Source organism: Solanum tuberosum, unplaced genomic scaffold, assembly GCF_000226075.1.
Source record: "Solanum tuberosum cultivar DM 1-3 516 R44 unplaced genomic scaffold, SolTub_3.0 scf00131, whole genome shotgun sequence".
Taxonomy (NCBI): Eukaryota; Viridiplantae; Streptophyta; class Magnoliopsida; order Solanales; family Solanaceae; genus Solanum; species Solanum tuberosum.
Window position 1 is genome coordinate 1,298,064 of NW_006239054.1, and position 23,351 is coordinate 1,321,414.

At 32.8% G+C, this 23,351-nt stretch overlaps 2 protein-coding genes across 2 annotated transcripts; one reads left to right on the forward strand and one right to left on the reverse strand.

Moving 5' to 3' along the window:
* Positions 1-4,787: 4,787 nt before the first annotated feature.
* LOC102595451 (probable mediator of RNA polymerase II transcription subunit 26c) lies at positions 4,788-7,709 on the forward strand. Its single transcript, XM_006350952.1, has 9 exons — positions 4,788-5,435; positions 5,524-5,592; positions 5,687-5,769; positions 5,912-5,985; positions 6,106-6,167; positions 6,337-6,370; positions 6,477-6,607; positions 7,197-7,287; positions 7,389-7,709. The coding sequence occupies exons 1-9, from the start codon at positions 5,043-5,045 to the stop codon at positions 7,496-7,498; spliced, it is 1,047 nt and encodes a 348-aa protein (XP_006351014.1). The 5' UTR covers positions 4,788-5,042; the 3' UTR covers positions 7,499-7,709.
* A 3,666-nt stretch (positions 7,710-11,375) lies between these two features.
* On the reverse strand, positions 11,376-17,578 carry LOC102596006 (uncharacterized). The gene is made up of 3 exons (XM_006350953.2): positions 17,067-17,578; positions 15,176-16,535; positions 11,376-12,759 (listed from the first exon to the last, which is right to left on the reverse strand). The coding sequence occupies exons 1-3, from the start codon at positions 17,455-17,457 to the stop codon at positions 11,610-11,612; spliced, it is 2,901 nt and encodes a 966-aa protein (XP_006351015.1). The 5' UTR covers positions 17,458-17,578; the 3' UTR covers positions 11,376-11,609.
* Between the last annotated feature and the right edge of the window lie 5,773 nt (positions 17,579-23,351).

The following is a 23,351-nucleotide window of genomic DNA, read 5'->3' on the forward strand; positions in this document are numbered from 1 at the left end:
GGGCAAACTCGGTGGCGTTGGAAAGAGGACTCAGATACCTTTAATTGGATAGGTAATGGTCGACCTAATTCATTTTGAGCTAAAAGATATGACCATTTAAAGTTGACCCTCACTCCTAACTTAAAACTAAAAACTGTTTTTAGGGGACTGTTTTGAGGGTCTCGGTTCTAAATGATTTCATGACCTAGCTTAAGGTCTTGCTAGCTTATAAAGGTGATTAATCAACTAGCTAATCAACCCCTTAAGTCCTTAAACAACACTCCAAACTTCAACGACAAGACCCTTACAACTCACTAGTTCGAACGACTAGTTTCCGGACGTCACTGTCATTTCTCATCATTTCATCAAGTTCTCAACTCCAAACTCACATGTGAGGCTCTAGTTTCACTAGTTCGTTTTTAGGGTCGTTACACTCACCATGCCTTTTCCTTCAACCAGTAACTCTTTTGTATTGCCAAGTTTCACCTTTTTCTTTTGCTTCTCGTCAAGCTCATGGAACAAAGATTTGACACCTGTCATATGATTTGAACAACCACTGTCTACAAACCATAGATCACTTGGCTTATGGTCTGTATCAGTGCAAGCCATAAAAAGATAATTTTCTTCCTCGTTTTCTGTTGCTACAAAATTTAATTTTTGATCTTTATACTAGCAATCAGCCCTTATATGTCCATAACGCTGACAGTGATGACACTGGATGCCATTTTTTGTATTACCTTGCTCATTGGACTGCCTGTGTCTATCATTTCTTCCTCTGCCCCTTCCATAACCACGATCTCGACCACCACAAAGGCCTTGTCTTTCTCGACCTCTGCTTGCTGGACCATTATTTTCTCCATATTTGGTGGCTGAATCTTTAACTTGGAATGCCTTCTCTTCATTCTTTTTTCTGGATCGATTAATTCTCGCCTCATGAGCTTGAAGAGATCCCATCAGTTCATCAAAGGAAAAGACGGATAGATCATTGGATTCTTCTATCGCAGCAACTACATGATCAAATTTTAGAGTTAGGCTTCTTAATACCTTTTCCACAATGGTTTGATCAATTACCTTCTCTCCGTAGGATCGCATTTGACTGACAATTGTCGTTACTCTTGACGAAAAACCAGCAATGGATTCTCCACTATTCATCATCAAGGTTTCAAAATCACGCCGAAGTGATTGCAATCTCACCACAATGACCTTTGAATCGTCTTGAAACTCTTTCTGGAGAATCGTCCAGGCTTGTTTGGATGTGGTTGTTGTTGCTATCCGTGAAGAGACACTATCATGAACAACCTGCTAAATAAAAACCAGCGCTTTAGCATCTTTTTGCTTGTTGCTTCGCCATTTGTTTCCTTTGTCGGGATCTGCAAATCCACATTCTACCAAGTCCCAAAGATCTTGAGATTTGAGTATAGTTTTCATATGGATACTCCAGAATTCATAGTTTTCTCCCTTTAAGACATGAATGAGTGGTTATGCCACACTCAATGCACTATTGCTACTTGTCATGGCTGGCTCTGATGCCAAATTTGTTGGAGAAAAAGTACAGTCTGAAAATAATAAAAAAGATAAGGAAAACTACGACTGCGTTTGATTTCAGATTAATTGAAACTACTAAAATAACAAAATATGCCCACATGATATATAGACTAAGAGATAAACAACTAATCCTAAAATATAGGTCCTGTAACCCACTATGACACTTAATCAGCAACACTAATGAAACTTGAGTAAATATAGGAAACTACTTAACAAATACCCAAAGACTAGTTCTATTAAACTACCCATGTCCCAATTCAGTCAATCGTTTTGAATCACTCTTTAACAATTATGTCATATGACAGATCGAGGTATATCTAAGTTAAGTTAGTCAAGTAGAGGAATATTTTTAAGATTGTCGGTAATTCGGAGACGAAATTAGTAATTTGCGTCAAATTTTATTATAAATACTTCATCTATATGGATACTCACTAATTATAATTTCTTAATTTTTTCGATACGTTTCTCCATTGTGTTTCGACTTTTTCATGACCTCAAATTCTTAATGTTATGTCTTCCACCTTCTCCATAATCTTTATGTACTTTTCATAAATAATGTCATGTTATAATAATCTTTTGTATGTCTTTTATGAACAACATAAAAATAAAGGTACAAGAGCTTACATTCTATGTACTTGAATATATTTGTCTCCTATGTTATCTCTCTATTGCTTCGTAGTATTTTGTCTCATATTACTCTCATTTTATGTCTTTTACCTTTCTCATGATTTTTTCCTTATATTTTTCATAATTAATGTCATATTATGATAACTTTTTCTATGTCTCTATGAACACTACAAATAAAGATATAACAATTAAAAAGTAAAAAATAAAAAAGCTCTCTTCTTTCATTTTTATTTTTATTCTCTTCATCTTTTAATATTTTATTTTTATATTCAATTTTGAGATTTTTTTTCAGTTTTACAAAATCATCAAAAATAAATAATTTATTATGAAAATTTTATATAATCTCCTTTATCTCCTCATTATTTTTCATCATTATGTTTCTTCTTCTTCATGACCTTAAATTTTTAATGCTATATAATATCCCCACCTTCTTCATGATCTCTCGCTTTCATTATCATGATTAATTAATGTCATATTATGATAACCTTTTATATATTTTTATAAAAAATATATATATATAAATAGAGGATTACAAATTTATATCGTTTTTCTCTGCACTTTAAATATATCATGTAAAAGAATTAGAAAAAAATATTTAATTTTTTTATATTGCTTCCATCTTATATTGCTTTTATTTTATAATATGTTTAAACGTTTCAACCCTGCTCGTTATTTATCGTCATTGAAATGAAACTGAACAAAATAAAAAAATAAAAATTGATGACGATGTATTGTGATATAGTGTTTTTTTTTTTTTGGTCAAATGATGGGTCTCATTTTATTTTTTCTTCATATATAGTTGAGTGATGGTGGACTTGATTGTGTAGTAAAAAAGAAAGCTTAAATGGAAATGAACCAATAACAAAAATGAAGGGTCAATTTGAAGATTACAAAGTGTATTAGGAATAAAAAATTATTAATAGAAGATTCAAATAAAATAAAAGTGCTTATAAATTTTTTAAAAAATTGTAAATTGAGAGTGATCAAATTATACAATAATAATCACACCTCGATTCTAAATAAATTATTATTTGTTCATGAATTATCTTCAAAAAAATGCCAAAATTTAAGAATTGATCCATACCAATTTTGGGATGAAATTTTACTTTCACCTCACTCACATAAATCTTTAATTTTTTTCTAAATAAAAGATGTCCAAATACAATTACAATATCCACAAATTATTTTTCTAACAAACTTCAAAAACTTTTTTTTTCTTTAATTAAATCTATAACCAAACGCTAACTTAATAATCAAATTATAATTTTATCTATTTTAGCTTATAAACTCTGTCTATTATTACTTGTCCATTATACTAAAAATAAATATCCAATCATATTTGTCTAGATAATAAATAGTGAACAATTATTATCAGACGAAGAACATTTCTTACATTTTGTGTTTAGCATAGTAAAACACATATATAAGTCAAAAAAAAAACTTTAATAAAATGGTCAAACTTATCCAAATGATCAAATACTTCAATAAATACAAACCAATTTATATTATATTATAATAAGATAGATAAATTAACTTCATTTTCTTTTTTACTTTTTTGCCCCTTTTTTAACTTTTTATGGAAAAAATACATAATTGGAGGGAAGTATAATAATTATAATAAAGATAAGTATTAGCCCGCCAACAGAAGAAGCCAAATCCACCAATTCCACTAGCCCAATACACTAATCTTTACTTTCCCTCATATACAAACAAAATGCCCACTACATTCTAGTGAGAGAAAATAAATATATATAATATATAGAGAGAGAGAGAGAAAAAACACAAAAGCATTAAAAACCATTTGCTGCTTCACAGCTCACCCCTTAGTATTAATTAAAAATGACTAATCTTACTATTCAATTTAATTATCTTAGTTTAAGTCTACATTAAATATGAGACTGTATATTTTTTGGAATTTATAATTTTAAATTAAAAATATGTATCTCCTCCGTTCTGTTTTAGTTGTTATAGCTTCTTTTTTTTAAAGTCAAACGATATGTATTTTGATTAACATTTTAAGATGTATTTTTTTTTATCATATTGATATAAAAAAAATTGTAATTTATAGTACTTTATGTATTGTTTTTGAATATATATATTTTTTTTAAAAATATCAAATTAACTTAATCTAATTTAAATTTAAAAATTAGTTAAATCGACTCTCGAAAAACGCAATATAACAGCTATAAAAAACGGAGGGAGTTATAATTGTCATATTACATTTTTCGAGAGTCAATTTGATTAATTTTTAAAGCTAAATTAGATAACATTAATTTGATATTTTAAATTTTTTAGATATTCAAAAACTATACATAAAGTACTACAAATTGCAACATTTTTCATATCAATATAATAAATAAATACATCTTAAAATGTTATTCAAAATTCATATCATTTGATTCTTAAAAAAGAAAACTATTACAAATTTACAACTACAAAGAACAGAGAAAATATTAAAATATTCTTTAAAATTTAAAAAAAAAACATAACTTTTTCTTTAAAACCTAGTCAAACATCTAAAACTTGACTCTCGAAAATTGAAACGTGACATTTAATCACTTTAGCTTCCCAATTTTTTGTCATAATTAACAAAATAACCTAAAACATAAGCCCAAAGAGATAGAATAATAAAAATTATTCCAAAAAAATCCTCCATATTCTTCTCCCCTTTCTTCCCCACCCACCCACCCTACCCCTCTTGTTATGTGCTGTTCTCTGTCTGGTTTCTGAAGACGACTCGTAAAATCATCTAAAAAATTCCCATAATCAGATCTAACAAAAATGGTTCCTATTACGGCGTCGTTTTCTTCTGATTCTTCATCATCATCCATGGATCTACTCATGTGAATTCCAATAATATATTCAACAATTTTTCCGGTAGATTATTCCTAATGGATTTGGATGAATTCCGGTTGATTCTATCGGAATCGAAGGTAGATGTATGGACGATGATTGATGCGGCGATTTCTGTTGCTGCAGTTGACTGTGCCGATGAAATGAAACGTCGACGTGATGGAATCGTTGAAAAATTGTACTCCACGCGCTCCCGGAGCTCAGATGACGTTGGTAATGGTCAGCATAGGTTAGATAACGGTACTAGAAATGTGGAGATGATGATGAATAAGAGTCCGTTAACACCGGAGTCGAATCAACGAGAGAAGGAGAATAGTAATGAGAAGAATGAGGAAGAGGAAGATGCAGATCCGTATGGAGGATTGTTTGATGATGATGATGAACAAACTCAAATTCTTACAATCAAACAACAGCTTGAAAATCCACAACTGGTAGTTTATTTAATTATTATTATTTTTTTGCTTTATGTTTGAATTGATTGATGATTGATGAGCTGATTTTATTTAACTTATGAATTAGTCGGATGAGGATGTGGTTGACTTGCTTCAAACTTTAGCAGATATGGATATTACATTCCAAGCTCTTCAGGTGAGTTTTTTCTTTTTGCTTTTTGTTTGGTTTTGTATTGATTTATTGTTGTTTGTTCCATTAAGTTAGTGTTTGGATTGAAATTATTTGTTAGGACACTGATATTGGAAGGCATGTGAATCAATTGAGGAAGCATCCATCAAGTGAAGTTAGGAGATTGGTGAAGATGCTTGTGAGGTTTGATATTTTCATGAAGTTTGTTGTGATTTTCTTGGAATGAAGTAGTTGAAGAGTAGTTACAGCTGCAAGTTTATGTGATCTCCTTTTTTTTGGGTGAGAAGTTTGTGTTTGATTTTATTTTTTTTCTCTTTTGTGCCAGAAAATGGAAAGGAACTGTTGATGATTGGGTTAGGCTCAACCCGCCTGAGCAACATGAGTCTGCAAATCTTATTGGTAATGTTATCCACACGAACCAATTGAGTCTCTACTTTGTGTTTTTTGTCTCACCAAAACACACAATAGATAGATGATGAAGACACTGATGAGTTAGTTTTGTTATGGTAATGGGGGCAGCTGCTGATGATGACTCGCCCCAACAGAGTGTACGGAGGAATCAACAGAATGGTAATCATCAGGTAAATTTAAGGAATTTACTTGTCTAGTAGTCTGTTTTCTCGGTTGTACAAGAAAAGCGCATGGAGGGCAGATTGAAAGAAAGAGTGACTAGTCGGAGGACCATTCGTTGTGGATTCTAAGTTTGATATTCTGTATTAAATTCTTTGTTTTTCTTTTTGAATTTTACAGGTTCCTGACTTCGCATACTCACCGAATCCTCGAAGTGAGTATCAGACTGGAATCTGATTCTAACATGTCATTGTGATCCTTTTGCCTAATACTACTTTAGTATGCGTTTGATTGTCTTTGACCAATCGTTTTCCTTTTAGATGGGAGTTCGAGCTCGGACAGGAATAATTCAGAATCAGAGTACAAGCCTAAACCAGTTCCCCAACGGAATGTAACCCCTACTAGACCACTGCAGTCTGCTCCTAAACCTGCTTCGGCTCCTCCCCCAAGTGTATAAAGCTCAACTCTTGTATACTTGCATGGTTTAGTACGACATTCGCTCTTGCTGGAGTTTGCTATTTACTACTAGTTAAAGAAAGTATGTTGATTAATAATGAGATGAATGAGTTTCCTGCTCAGGGTAGAGTATAGTGACTTGAAGCTCTTTCAGTATTTGACTAAAGTTAAGTTGGTATAGTTTAGCTCAACTACTTCCCAAATAATAATGGTAGCAGGTCGGCAGGTCCAATATGTATACAGTTGACTACTGTTGCATCATTCATGTTCACATGAATCTTTTTCCATATCAAAGACGGTGTTTAAGTTGTACTTGCTGCAGTATCTATTCCTCAATCATCCACTCATATGATTGCAATATACCTAACTTGGTTCTTGAATGGGTGATTTTTAGTTGTGTCTGTAGCCTGTAGGTGCTCATTATTAGCTTCAGTAACTTGCCTAATATAGAAATACAATGCATCCAATTTAGTCATTGCTGGTGAGGTACACAACAACATATAATTATATGTCGTGCACCAGACAGTCTGATGGGTGTGAAGTTTTGTAAATATGGAACTGATGTCTGTTCCGGGTATTTGCAGAGACCTCCTCCGAGGGAATCAGCTATAGATATTGAGAGGCTGAATTCAGCAAGGAGGCGGCTTCAGGAGAATTACCAAGAAGCTCAAAATGGTGTGGTTTTGGATTTGTATTATTAGCAATATCAAAAGTAGAGTTAGTTGCTCTAGTTGGATTTTATTGACTGTTGATGTATTGTTTTTGCTTTTGTGAAGCTAAAAAGCAAAGGACAATACAGGTGATGGATATTCATGAGATTCCAAAACCAAAGAACGGCTTCATTGCCAAGAATAAAGGCGGCTTTCAGGGCAGGCATCATCGTTGATTTTTTCAGAAAAAAAGTCCCCCCCGTCTGTATGTACAATAGTACTGCTCCTCAGCTTTAAAGTTCAAAACTCTGCATCTTTTGTGATAACAGGGATTTTACCCAAACGGTTCATCCCTGTTACTTCTACCTTTTTCTTTCCAATCAAAAACAATTTAGTCCTTCTATACTTTTTTTGGTTAACTAATCTATAGCTTTTGTTGGAACGTTATTTGCACTTGGATTTTAAAATTTTCCTCTCAACTGGTTTTGAAAATTATGACTTGTCATGGTTGTGACTTATAATATTTTTTAACTTTATTTTTAAATATATAAATTTCATTTTAAACTTGTATATATTTCAGTTTTGAATTCAACTGTTACCTGAGTCAGTACTACCTGACACCTTTCTTTCATCTAGGTGTCATTTTCACATTAGGCAAAATATTTGTTTGATATATTAATTTTACAGACAAGCTAAATACGTCAAATACAGAAGTTACTGTCTTAAAATAAAAAGGATGGCAATTTATTTTAGTTTTTCTAATTTCAAATACCACTTTTTATTTCAAAGAAATGACTACTTTATTACAATATTTGCTCTTAAAATTAGGGATTACATTGAGGTGGTGTGGGTTTAAGGCTATGCGGTGTGGGTCAATCTCTAAGCAGGGGTGGTTCGGGGTAGGTCAAAGCCATGATTTTTTGGTCTCCTTCAATATTGCTTTAAATGGTTGCACTTTTTTTTTTACTTTTTAAAATTGGGATTTAGTTTGAGTTTATTTTTAATCATTGGTTTAACTTTTGTTAACGGTAATATATTTTTTTTTTAATCAAAACGTTCAAATCTGTCCAGGTTCACTTTCTACCGGATGAGTTCTATCTCAGTTAGGATCTTTGGAGGCTATTTTACCCTAAATCCTGTATAAAGGGTATTATATTCCCTTGAAGAGGCATTTCGAATATTCCACAAATTCATGAACTATTTATAAAGAGATTGAATCAAAATCATCCTAATTTGAAAAATACGTCACTTATGTCCCTCGAATCATAGAGAAATCTTAAGAGAGAAGAATCAAGGGAGAAACATAATTGTACTCCCATTCCTTTATCAATAAAACATATGTTTCTTTAGATTTTATTTATGGTTGATTTATTCTATATATTTGAAATTTGTTGCAAATAAATTGGCATGCTCGGTGGGATCAAATCTGACCTTCATCTCTTCTCTCATATATCAGATCTGTAAATCTGAAGTCACAAAACTGTAAAGATGGAACTTTGTTTTTATGGATGCTTCAAGCCTCGTCTTTAAGTTTCATTAAGTCTACACTCTGACAAGCCTTCATGCCGGGGGCATTTATAGACATCAAAATTTTGTAGGACTCTACAAGATGAATTATATTTCAGTTGGGATTCTTGGAGGCAACTTTAATCTAAATCTTAGTTCATGCCTATATAAAGAGTATATATTCCTTTGAAGAAGCATCTCAAATATTTCACAAATTTATGGGATATTCATAAAGATATCAAATCAAAATCATCCTAATTCGATAAATATGCTACTATTGACCCTTGAATCTTAAGAGAGAGAGAATTAAGGGAGGAATAGAATTATATTCATATTGATTTATCAATAAAATATTCACGTTTCTTCAAATTTTATTTATGATTGAGTTATTCCATATATTTAAAATTTGTTGCAAACAGTATCACAACTTAAACCCGCCACAATTCGAATCTTGGTACCTACTATTTGGACTCTTGGACATAAGCCATGTTAATCTTTCTCTTGTACTTGAGAATTCTCACTAGCTCTATGAACTTACTCGTCAAAGCATCAATTTTTTTACTAAATCAGTATCACATACTGTATTGGTATCATTAAGGGTGAAAAATTTCGCTTAACTGATACTAAATCAGTATCACATACTGTATTGGTATCATTAAGGGTGAAAAATTTCGCTTAACTGATACTAAATCAGTATCACATACTGTATTGGTATCATTAAGGGTGAAAAATTTCGCTTAACTGATACTAAATCAGTATCACATACTGTATTGGTATCATTAAGGGTGAAAAATTTCGCTTAACTGATACTAAATCAGTATATATATACTGTACTGGTATCATTAAGGTTTGTTGTCAAGAATTACTCATTAGAAAATGATACTATAAGAGTATATATATACTCTTATAGTATCATTGACTAATGGGTAATTTCTGAACAAGAAACATTAGTGATACCACAACATTATACATATATACTTTTATAGTATCATTGACTAATAAGTAATTTTTTTAACAAAAAAACCCTTTAATGATACCAATACAGTATATATATACTGATTTAGTATCAGTTAAGCGAAATTATCAACCTTAATGATACCAATACAGTATATGATACCGATTTAGTATCACTTAAGCGAAAATTATCACCCTTAATGAATGGGGGTATGGACTGTAATTATTTATGAGAGAATGGGTATTTCCGGAATTACTTTGAATTTGGGTATGAACTTGTAATTATTTTAGATTTTATGGCCCATTTATGTAGTTTTCCCTTTTTTTAATACCCTACTCTTAGCCTAGAGGACCCTTTAACCTACTTCGCGCTCCTACCTCTCCTTTTATTGACTATGTAAACTTCTTACTTAAAATTTATTATTAAATTGTCTCCGAAAGTCTATTAAAAAATTATTAAATATATAGAAGAAATAAGTTCATCAAGTCTCATTTCAAATTTAGTCTCAATTAAATCCAAAATATATATGCGATTAGACATAAATTTTATTGTTGGACATCAAAGCAATAATGAATGGATCTTTGAAAATTATGAAGAAAGTATTAACATACTTACAAATAACAAAAGAATATATTCTCACTTATAGAAAATTTAATCATCTTCATGTGATTAAGTATTGAAATTCAAATTATGTTGACGGTGTGAATACAAGAAAATTCATATTTGATTATTTTTTCTATTAGTTCAAAAGACAATCTTATGAAAGAGTGTGGAACAGTCTATAGTAATTGTATTCATTATGAAAATTGAGTTTGTGACATGCTTTAAGGTCATGGTTCAAATTAATTAGCTATCAAACATTATTTCAGAACTTGAACTAGAACTAGTCGACAATACAATCATATCGTTGAAAATTTATTGTGATAATTCGTAGAAGTCTTTTTTTCCTAAAAACGTTAATTATCCGAATGGTGCTATGCATATGAAATTGAAATACTTTGCAGTAGAAGAAGAAAAATCATAAACATTAAGGGGTTGTTTTGTAGGGAGTATTAGAAAAAATAACCCATGTATTATGTATAGTATTATTTAGTACTATGTTTGGTAGGATATTTGGGTCTATGTATAAGCTATAACTAATCCATGAATTAGTTATACACCCTACATAATATTATAGGATGTATTACTAATACGTTCCATTTGGTGGTATTAGTAATACATAGGATTTAATACCATGAGATTAATCTATGTACAGACAAAAATATCTTTCAAATCATTTTAATCATTTTGTTTATTTTCTTGATTTTATGTTTTATATTTGTACTGGTAAATTTATTTAAATAAATTAGCTTACAATTTTATTATTTAGAGAGTTGTTTGTTACTAAATAAATCCAATACAATATTTTGTTACTAAATAAATCCAATACAAATCAATACAATATTTAATATGTGAGTTGTTTGTTGATTGAAAAAGCAAATATATCACTACATGACGTTTGTGATCTTAATTATATATATTATTTGTTAATTATAATATATATATATATATATTATAGTTGTAGGATTTACTTTCTAGCCCCAATAAAAATGTAGTGACTTGTGTAGTCGAATGATTGTCATAGGAACATAAAGTTCCAGCACTTGCAAATTTGTGAATCTAATAGTGGTATCACCATTATAAAACCTAACTAAACATAGAAAATAAAGAGTAGAAATCTCTCTTCTGAAAAAGTTCTCTGATATACTAGCCTATTATAATCATATATCATAGATAAATAGCAAAATATTAGAGCAATGTGTCTGCTATTTGCTAACTACCTATCCTATAAATTGATGTAAAGAAGCCAGACCACATCAATGGTCTTCTCTTCTCAACCATCAGAGCTACACCCTCGTCTCAGGCGACTTCTCGCCTGACTTCTTTAAGCTACCCAATATACCATCAATCAACTTATCCTTAGTGTCCACAGGTTGTTCAGTCACAAATGAATAAGTCTTGTGCTTTCTCCCAGTGGGAGAGTTCTCCATTTGGTCAACTGATACTGATGTATCTAATTTTGAACCATCGGTTGAAGATTCTAATGTCCCATCAACATCCTTTCTACCGTACCATGAATCAAGAATCTGTAACAATGAGCTATCTTCATCCTTCATTTTCGACTTACCAGTGTCCAGTTTTGTGGATGATGAGGTGTCTTCATCGGAATCAGAGAAGTCACGATCCAACGGGGCTTCATAGTTTCCATGTGTTGGTTCACTTGATTCATCGTTGGCTTCTCCATCAGACCCCAGTTTCATTCTATTCTTGGAAGGGCCTGCTTTAGACACTGGACCTAGTTCCTCCCAACGGGAATCAAACTCGTTATCTTTCCCAGGCAAACTTGATGATTCGCTATCTAAATTGGTTCCAGTAACACTGAGATCACTTTCTTGATCAGACGGCTCATCTGTTTTTAGACCTGGACTTTTCGGGACTTTAGCAGAGGGAATAATGTAAGTAGACTCTATTTTTATCCCAGGCATTATCTGAAGAAGATTACTTAACTTTGTGTAGCCAAGCTTATTTACATCCAGTAAATATCCATACTTTTCACGGAATAGAGACCTGAAAGAATTCATGTTGAATCCTTCTGGATATTGCTTTACAATGTCATCTACCAGCTCCTGACAGTCAGTAAGCATCTCATTTCTAGACTTACCAGAACAAGTGCCCTGAATGACCGGTCGAGAAACTCCTGTGTGAGGGGGATTTTGGTGTATTTTCTCGCCATCAAGTTTTTGTGAGCTCTTCAAATTAGATGCATCTCTCGTATTCCTAAACACAGAACTCAACCCATTCGAATTGGAAGAATTACTGTTGATTGAAGCTTTGACTGCTGGCTGAATGAGCTTGTAAGGGAAGGTTCGGGAAAGACATTCATCCACCCATTTCTTATCTGAGATTAGCAAGTCTACCAGACGAAGAGCATCACCTTCACTAAGAGAATTCAGAAACGAAGGACCTTCTTGTTGGAGATTCTGTGCCATCTTGGCCCTGAAGAAAACAACAGTAGCACAAGATCAGAATCCATTATAGAAAGATATAATGTGTCAAATTCAGAGAAATATTGTTTGAGACGAAGCATAAAAAGGAACACTAAGCCGATTCCCACAAGGAAACCACTTTCTGGTGGGAAGGTGGTAAAACATTAGAATTTAGAAATATCCAAGACATGGATGGAAATTATACTACACATTTGAACAAAACCACTCAACTTCAAATGCAAACAGAAGAAAGTGGGAAGAATATTTGGCACTGTAAAATCGATATCACAAATAAAATACATGGGAAAAAAGTTCGAAGAGGTGATTTGCCAAACATTTTGCATAGCTAATCCAACTTTGGGTTTCCAACATATAACTCTATGCTACTAATGCAAAATCAGCATAATGACTACACAGTTCAGTTTCTGGTTAGGGATGGCAACGGGGAAATGTGGATTTTGCCTTATGCAGGGTGGTGCGGGTTCAACTTTATGGGAGCATGGGGCGGGTTGATATGCAGTAAATCATTTGTCTTGTTATCCACTCAAGTATTACATCTACTTCCCACAATAAGGTTAGCAATCAGTCAATAATATGTAGTACTCTCAGTTACATAAAAAAAAAAACGTTCACACTGTTTTCTGAACTTGAGCTTGAACTTGAGCTTCACTGTGATAGAGAACTAGATATTTGGGAGAGAAAGAATGGTAGCATAATATATAGTAATATACACATCACTGATCTTCACTGATTAATTAGCTTATATAAAAAAAGAAATTTAAAAATTAAAATATATTATGTGGGGTGGGTTGAAAACAGAAATTTTTGCTATGCAGAGGAGCATTGAGGATTGGAGTAGTTCCCCGCAACCGCACCGCCCTACACTGTTTGCCATCCTATTTCTGGTATAAACACTGCATTACTAGTACTAGTAACTTACTCAAGATTCAATGCATTTTTGCGGAATAAATAAGAAATCATGTATTACCAAATGTATGAATTATTGATGTTCGCCTTCTCCCAAGAGAGTTACTTGTGTGATTCCTCAAGGAGTCAAAGGGTTTTTACGTTTTGCTCAAAAGCAATATTTCTCCTCTTATCCAGTCCTCCAAGGGGATAACAAACCAGGCTTTTCAGGCTCACATTGGATTTATGTATGTGGCAACACATCCTAATATGAAGGATTCTTTCAAGTGGTCAAAGGGTTTTCAAGCACCATTTGATTGGATTAGTGTATGGCGGCTACACATCTTAATGTGCGAGATTCTTTTCAAGCGGTTAAAAGGTTTGTAAGTGCCATTTGATTGGATATATTTATGGCAGCACAAACCAAATGTGTGTGATTCTTTCCAAGCAGTTGAAAGATTTTCGCATCTTGCTCAAAACCAGTAATTTCTCCTCTTATCCAGTCCTCTGGAGGAGAGAACGAGCCAGGCATTTTCAGGCTTAGGTTGGATTTACGAATGGGGCTACACATCCTAATAGACATTATACATAAACGCGCCGTTTAACTTTGTCTCAGTTGACATCTACGACCTCCAACTTTGGGGCACACAAGTAGGCCCTTAAACTTAAGTTGAACAACTAGACACACACATCCTACAAATCAGTTCAAGTGAATCTCACACAAATTGCCACATAGGACGTGAGTGTCTACTTGTTTAAATTTATACAAGTTTAAGTGCCTACTTGTGCACACCAAAAGTTGGAGGGCATAGATGCCCGTTGAGGTCAAATTAAAGGAAACGTTTATGTATTATGCTCATCCTAATATGCAAGATTCTTTTGTTTTAGCAACTGTACATAGAGTGCTTCCAACAGTTTCTCTACTTTTCGTGCATTTTAAGAAGGTGAACTCAATTTCTTTGTCACGCCGCCTCTAAGGGTGAATTGTTTCCACTTTGGACAAAAATAGGGGGCTGCCTGTCAAGTTAAAGTGTGTAACATGACTTTTTCGGACAAGTTTAGGGTGCCAAGTTATGCATTTTGCCTAGAAGAAATGAAGGAGAGAAATGCAACTGAACATACAAAGAGACCACAAAAGATTTTGATTACCAACATATTACTACATCTCAAAAGAGGAAAGAAAGCAGGGAAATACACTCAACACATGGCCATACTAGGTAAAAGTTAAAACACACATTAACTTTTACCTTTCTCAAGAAGAAAAAACACGAAAAAAAACTTCCCTAACGTCTATGTCAAGGTGTTCATCATAACTCATTTAAGACCATATATTACATTCAATTAGAAGGAAAAAGTATTTTATCCTACACAAATGGACCAAACTTAAATGTTGTCGACATAGACAAACAGAGGCATTAACTGTGGCAAAGAAAAGAAGGGAAAAGCTAGCAGAATTATGAAGCAAATTGAAGCCAGATAGACCATAAATACGAAGGCAGAAAGCCTGTTAGAAGGTGTACCTAGTTCTTGATTGCAAGATAAGCACTGAACCATGGCTTGAAATTAAGAATGATCCCAGGTCTCTCCAAAAGGATTCCTTTGAAAATAATTCCTCTGCCTCAGGACAAAGTTCTGTCTTCTTGAATTCTTCATGGGATTCTAAGCCTGTTTCTTCCAAGAGATTGGAACTTCTCCAAGATCTACACCAATTCTTAATATTGTTAAGAAGGTTGGACTGCTGGCTACTCTTATCCGTTGTATCCTCAGAATGCATAGAGGATAAATCTTTGGAACTGGTTTTATTACCAGAAGCAAAAGAAGGGGAGCCCTCCGAATGCTCAGAATGACTCTTTAATTCTACATCCTTTACAGCAGTTTTTGACTTTACATTTAAGATCATTTCCCCAGAAACAGTCTCCTTGTTCCCAAACCACCTATTCCATAACCTTTTCAAAAAGCCCATTTCAGGTGCGGAACCATGCTGCTCTGCAGTCTGCAATTGACCCTCACTTGCTTCAACAACCACATTCTCAGGTGGGGGCTGGTGAACTTCTGTACATGCCTCCTGTGCTCTCTGGGGTCCCTGCAATTTTCTTAGGGATGTTTTCACTTTTCGTTCAGGGGATTGAGGTACATTCTTACCCTCTATACAACTGCCTGTCTCACCATTCAATATAGGATTACCAGCAAATTCTGCCTCTCCATTAGTTTCAGGCTCTACACTTATGCTTGAATTGTCACCCTGTTCAGGAACTTTAGGGTTGATGGTCCGCACCAAATATTTCCCCTCACTTACGAGCTGGAGTTTTAAAATATTTGGCATGGCCAAAAGAAAACGAGAGAACTTCTTATATCCGTACAAGTCTTTGTCTATATTCAAATTGCTTCTTGCTAATTCTGCGCGAAGTTCCGTAATACTAACTCCTTTGGGGTAAGAATTCAAAATATTGCGGATATGCCTCACTATTGACTTTGGAATGGGCCGACATTTCTGCTCTGAAACAGTTTCGGAAACTTCCTCAGAACGAAGATTTGTGGGTTGTTCAGTAACTGCAAAAGGGTCATCAAGAGGTGCTTTGTAATGCCCATACCAAGAACCATAGGGACCATCTGGCGGCTGGTTAAAATGCTTTCCTATAAGATTTTCACCCTTCAGTAATGCATTCCATTGCCACATGATACTAGCTGCACTACAAAGAACGCTAGGAGTATTTTCTGGACTAGCTAGCAGAATGTTGTAGTTGTTCATTCTCAGCCTGTGTAATATTCCAGCAAAATCCCTGTCACCTGAAATCAATAAAAGGTGTGCTGGCGGAGGATTTTGAGAAACCCAATACATCAGATCAACAAGGAGAGACCTGTCAGCACTGTTCTTTCCACCTGAAATTAACATAACAAAATGATCAGTAAAACAGTCGCGACCTAGGAAATGAAAATTAAATAACATGCCACTTGTGAGCCTAACAACTGTCTCATTTTAGAAATTCTTGTAGTTTACATTTTGAGGACAACATATGAATTTAAGAATTCAAATACAAAAGTAGTTAAAATTACATGGGGGCTAACGATAACAAGAACATAACTATTACACAAAACCAGCATTAGCCACATAAAATCCTCTAACCCCTTTTTTCTTAAATGCCAAAATGTGTACTGAAACAGGTATATGGAGTTGATAATCAAGTGTCATACTCAGCTGAGGAAAACTTATCTAGGATTTTAGAACTGAATCGGTCAAACTCAGCGAAGATTACTAATACAATTATGTAAGTTTACAACTTAATTAGTCATACAAACTCAGTTATGATTACCCATTGAATTGAGTCAAGTAGGGAACTTAAACTAATTACTGAAATATATCTTAGAAACATTAAAAAGGTAATCAAATTACCATAAAAATGAGAACTTTACCATTAGGAACGTGAGCAAGATTAATCCCAGTAGAAGAAAGCGCTTCCTGATTCATCCTAGACAGCTGCAATACATCACCAAAAGCAGTAATATTTATAGGACCCTTAATCCCATTTGCCCTAATAGCCGCAGTAATACTCTGTGCAATCTTGAAAACATTAACACCAGCTGGAGGAGAGCAATTTTCGAAATCCCACCACACTGATACCTTCACATTACGGCCCTCCTCTTCATGACGCCGAGATGGGTATGAAGATTGACCTTGATTTTGAAAATTTGTACTGAAATGAGCGATTTGAAAGCAGGTTCTTGGGTTTGCAGTAGTAGTAGTAGTAATAGTGTTAGTGAATAGCGAGATTGTAAAAATGGGTCTCGGAAAAAGGGGTTTCATGGTGAAGATTTTGGGGATTAGGGTTAGGGTTTGGAGAGGAAATTGATGATGTTCATTTCAGATTGATACTGCCATGGGAGAAAAATGGAAAGCTTTGAAAGTCGGTTTTTAAAGAAAAGGGTTTCTGGTGAGAAGAAGAAGAAGAAAGAGCTAAAACCCTTCAAAAATCTCTACACGTGCACATCATGTGATATAAGTATGTTTTTTTTTATATTTTATTTTCTCGTATTTGGTAGGTAAACGAAAATTATTACTTCATTCATGTTATTTTGATTCGACATGAAATTTAAGAAAATCAAGAAGTCTATTCACTCTTATGGTGTTAGGGGTCGTTTGGTAGGGTGTATTAGAAAAAATAATGCATATATTAGTCTTGTGTATTATTAGTACCTTGTTTGATACTCTTTTTCAACCTATGTATAACTAATGTTTGTATTAGTTATACGCTCTATTGTGTATTAAGGTGTGCATTGCTAATACCATGAATTTTTAGGTATTAGCAATGCAATGGTTTTAATGCATACATTAAAATGATAAAAGACCCAATTGTCCCTCAAAACCTTTTTTACATCTTTTTCACCATAAAAGTGGAGGGTATCTTTGTAAATAGTTTTTTAATGCAATACATATTATTTTTAATGCATCAAACCAAACAATGCATTAAAATAATTTATGTATAATTAATGCAAAGCATAACTAATGCATGCATTACTAATACACTCTATTTAGCATTATTCTTATACACTTTACCAAACGACCCCTTAAAGACATTTAAAATGTATCAAAAGATCGTGTAATTTTTTTGGATTTTATATATGACATGCAAAAAATTAAAATCAAAAAATTGTCAAAAGGAAAGAGGTCTTCTAATTGAAATGGACTAAAAATGAAAGTAGGACAAATAAATTGAGATAATTGTACGTATGTCTGCTTTCAAATCATTCTATTATTCGAAGTAGGAGTTAGGGTTGGGGTTGCAGGCAAAAAATTATTGGTGTAACGCGAGTTCATGTGCTTACAATTTGGATTACTACCATTTCTCAAATCTTTAGTATCACACTCAATAAAGTGTCTTTCTGGTGTTGGGATAACTTCAAACCCTTTAATTCACTTGTATCAGGGTAACTAAAGTATGAGGATGAGGGTATATGGAAGGTGGTGGAGATGGGGACAATGAATTTGAAAGTGAAGATGAGGTGTGTGGAGGGTACAGAAGACATAATTTATTTGAAATGTTATTCATATAACTTGTTTTCCTTAATTCTATTAGGAAAGTCATTTGCCTCATTTTAAAGAATTTATTTTTCTAGAAAAAAAATATTTTTCAAAAATTGTACACCGAAGAGTATGGTCTGACGGTCAATAAAGTGATTGAGAGTCATTTAATCTCAAGTTCAAAAATTCCAGCGAGATAAAAATACTAGGTAATCGATTTATTTTCATCTGTCCAAGTTTTAATAAACAAAATTACATGATATCTATTACTAATAAAAATGACAGGTATCATATGAAATTAATTATAAAACACCATAAGCATAAAAGAAAATGTGACCAATTCAACATCTTATTTTGAACCAAAATTTTAATAGGTAATTTATGTTCAACTCGTTAAGTCAAATCAAAACTCAACCCGTTTAAAGGCATAATACATAAATGTGCCCTTTAACTTAGCCTCATTTTACATTTACGCCTTCCAACTTTGGGTGTGCACAAGTAGATACTTTAACTTGTATAAAGTTTAACAAGTAGACACATGAGTTCTACGTGACATAATACATGTAGGATGCCATGTAGGACATGTGTGTTTATATGCTCAACTTTATACAAGCTTAAGTGTCTACTTGTTCATCTCCAAAGTTGAAGGGCATATATATGATCTGAGGCCAAGTTAAATTTATGCCCGTTTAAATATGCACACCTCTGGGCTTCTGGTTTTGAATGATAATGGGCTGATATTTTTCAAAGCCCATTGACTACCTGATGAATGGCTCTAACTGGACCGTCACCTTATGAAAGGCCATCAAAACTTCAAAAGGCCCAATAGCAAGAAAATGAGCAAAAGTGACATTGTTTTTGGAATAAAGAGAAAATGACTTGTAACATGTTCTTTAACTTAATTTTAATTTATAATTATTATTTCCTAAAAACTTTAGCTAAATATCTCAATTTTCTAAAATAAATATTTTTGTTTTTCAGTAGCTTGATCAAATAAGCTTTTAGTTAGTCTGACTTGTTGCATATAGATGACTAATTAAACAAAGTTAGTCTTGATAAGATTTAAATTGTTCACTTCATATAATCAAATCAGATTCGTAAGTTTCTCCTTCTATTGAGCCAATTCTTGGGGGTGTTATTTAAGTTTAAAGTCTAATTTAACACAGTACTATAATCATGCCCACTAAGTCCGGTATGGCCCCCAGATCATGCGGAGCGGTGTGACTCCTGGTCCATGATTCTGCACGCTCCAAAGCTCCGAATAAAACATGTCTAGATCTGAATGTGAAGAGGACTAGCGAATGGGATGATCGATCTCACATTGGACAGAGATGAGATCCTTAAGCTAGGGGCGGACCCACATACACCCTTATTGGTGGCTCGAGCACACATACACCCTATTTGTTTTATATATATATACTAGGGGCGGACCCACATACACCCTTATTGGTGGCTCGAGCACACATACACCCTATTTGTTTTATATATATATACTAGGGGCGGACCCACATACACCCTTATTGGTGGCTCGAGCACACATACACCCTATTTGTTTTATATATATATACTAGGGGCGGACCCACATACACCCTTATTGGTGGCTCGAGCACACATACACCCTATTTGTTTTATATATATATACTAGGGGCGGACCCACATACACCCTTATTGGTGGCTCGAGCACACATACACCCTATTTGTTTTATATATATATACTAGGGGCGGACCCACATACACCCTTATTGGTGGCTCGAGCACACATACACCCTATTTGTTTTATATATATATACTAGGGGCGGACCCACATACACCCTTATTGGTGGCTCGAGCACACATACACCCTATTTGTTTTATATATATATACTAGGGGCGGACCCACATACACCCTTATTGGTGGCTCGAGCACACATACACCCTATTTGTTTTATATATATATACTAGGGGCGGACCCACATACACCCTTATTGGTGGCTCGAGCACACATACACCCTATTTGTTTTATATATATATACTAGGGGCGGACCCACATACACCCTTATTGGTGGCTCGAGCACACATACACCCTATTTGTTTTATATATATATACTAGGGGCGGACCCACATACACCCTTATTGGTGGCTCGAGCACACATACACCCTATTTGTTTTATATATATATACTAGGGGCGGACCCACATACACCCTTATTGGTGGCTCGAGCACACATACACCCTATTTGTTTTATATATATATACTAGGGGCGGACCCACATACACCCTTATTGGTGGCTCGAGCACACATACACCCTATTTGTTATATATATATATATATATAGTAATTTCTTCAAAAATTGACTATATTAAATGTTCAACACCCAATGAACAAATCTTAATTTGACTTTGAAGGCTTTGTGTGTAGGGGAAGTCAAGGGTTCGAATCTTGCTAAACAACTATTTACAAATTTTCTATTTTCTAATTTCCTCTTCCCCCCTCAATATAAATTCACTTGTTTTTCTCCTTTTACTTTCTTTGTATCCTTAACTTCTAGTCTTAATATTTTTTACGATTAATGAATTTCTCGTGAGATAACAAAATTAAAAAGTCGTATCCAATTACTTTTCTTATTTTTCTTGAGAAATTTTGGCTATTTGGTTAAGAAAACCTTGAAGCTTAAAAAAAATCTCTTCAAAAACTAAAAGTTTTTTTTTTTAATGGTAGTATTAGTCTTATCCTTTCTCATTAATATTTTAAATATCACGTTTAAAAAATTGTGCACTTATACTATGTGATTTATAGTTTTTTTTATATTAAAAAAGTGAGCACCCACAACCCGAAAATCTTGGACCCGCAACTGCTTAAGCTTATCATAGATTCAGACAATATATTATCCTTACTTTGAATTAGCTTTTAATTATGGGGTAAGTTCGCTCAAAACCTAATTTGAGAGATGAACACGTGTATGGATAACACTAATTTAGTGAATATGTAACTAATGCTTAATCCTTACAACTATATATATATATATATCACACGAAGGTTAAATGATCAATAATTGATATGGATGACTCACAAACCAACTTCGTGAGAATTCTTTATATGATGGTTAATTTTGATGTAAGGGAACATATATTATTTGATAACATACGATTCATGGCATTTGTCATGGGTGGAGTGATAAATTCAATAATTTTGATTCAAATTTCATATTTATATTAAAAAATTTATTCAACATAAATATAAATAATCTATCAAAAATATAATAAGTAAAAATAATAACTATTCAAAATATATAAACTAAAAATCCCAATTCTACTTCTTCATTCGCGATCAACATAATTCAGATAATTCTTTACTGGATGCTAGAGCCTTTTAAGGCACGGGTTAAATGAAAAGAAATGAACAACATAAAACATAGTAATGAATTTGTTCTTTAGACAATTTTTCAAATATATTTTTTACCTTATAATGTGGTTAATGCCCTATTTACTTTTGACTTAGTAACTTTTTTTCTTGTTTTAAAAAGTTTTAAATTATATAGATAACGATCAGTTGTGGGGGATTTTTCGTAGTAAGATTTATTTAATTTTTTCATAAAGGAAAAGTAAATTTTATGAAGTAATAAACAATACAAACATCATATCATATTTTTAAAAGTTGAAATCTAGAAATTGAAACAAATTCTATCGACGTTAAGAATAATATATTGCTCCGATTGAAATTAAAAGTTTTTATTTCGTCCATATACATTAGAGTCGATTATTTATAAATATTCTCGCCGTTCATTTTTACTTGTCATTTATTTCTAAAATAGATTCTCATTTTTACATATCACTTTTGACCTATAAAAAAAAACAATAATTTTTTCATATTTTACCCTCAGCATTAAATACTTATTTTTTAAATGATTTTCAAAGACATCATTTAATAAAGATAATTTGGTAAAATATTTATATCAATAATTATTTAATATATACATGATGCGTACGTCTATATATCTTATGTAATAAATGTATTTTTTCGAAAACTCGAGATGAATTTCATGACCACTATATAGTATATAATATATTTTATAATGATGTTGGGAACTTTTATAAAGTTAATTTATTAGATTACTAAAATTACCAAACATTCCACATTAACCTATCAGAGATTTTAAAAAAAGAAAGATTAATCTTGATGTGGATAAACTTCAAACTTAATCAATCATGACATTATTTTAATGTTTCAAACATATGGCAATGCTTTAAAATAGATTAGAGAGTGATGTGGATAAACTTCAAACTTAATCAATCATGACAATATTTTAATGTTTCAAACATATGGCAATGCTTTAAAAAAGATTAGAGAGAACTTTATATTAATTATACTGTGTTAATGCGGGAGATTCTATACAAGTTAAATATTTATCATCCTATTTAACTTTTTGTCCCTATTTCATCCATAAGATAGTAAGTAATAGTCAGTTTGGTCAAATTTTAAAATTCATTTATTTTTACAAATGTTTTTTTTAAAAAAAAATACTATTAGTGAAAAACAGTTTGCGTCACAATCAATGCTTGATCGAGTTTTAAAAAGTGCTTTTCAAAAAATAATATATATATTATTACTATTGAATTTGAATTAGGCTCAACGTCAAAAAATATAACACAATTTTAGAGCTAGACACTGTTGTGGTTTATTTGCCCTGATTTCTTACCATA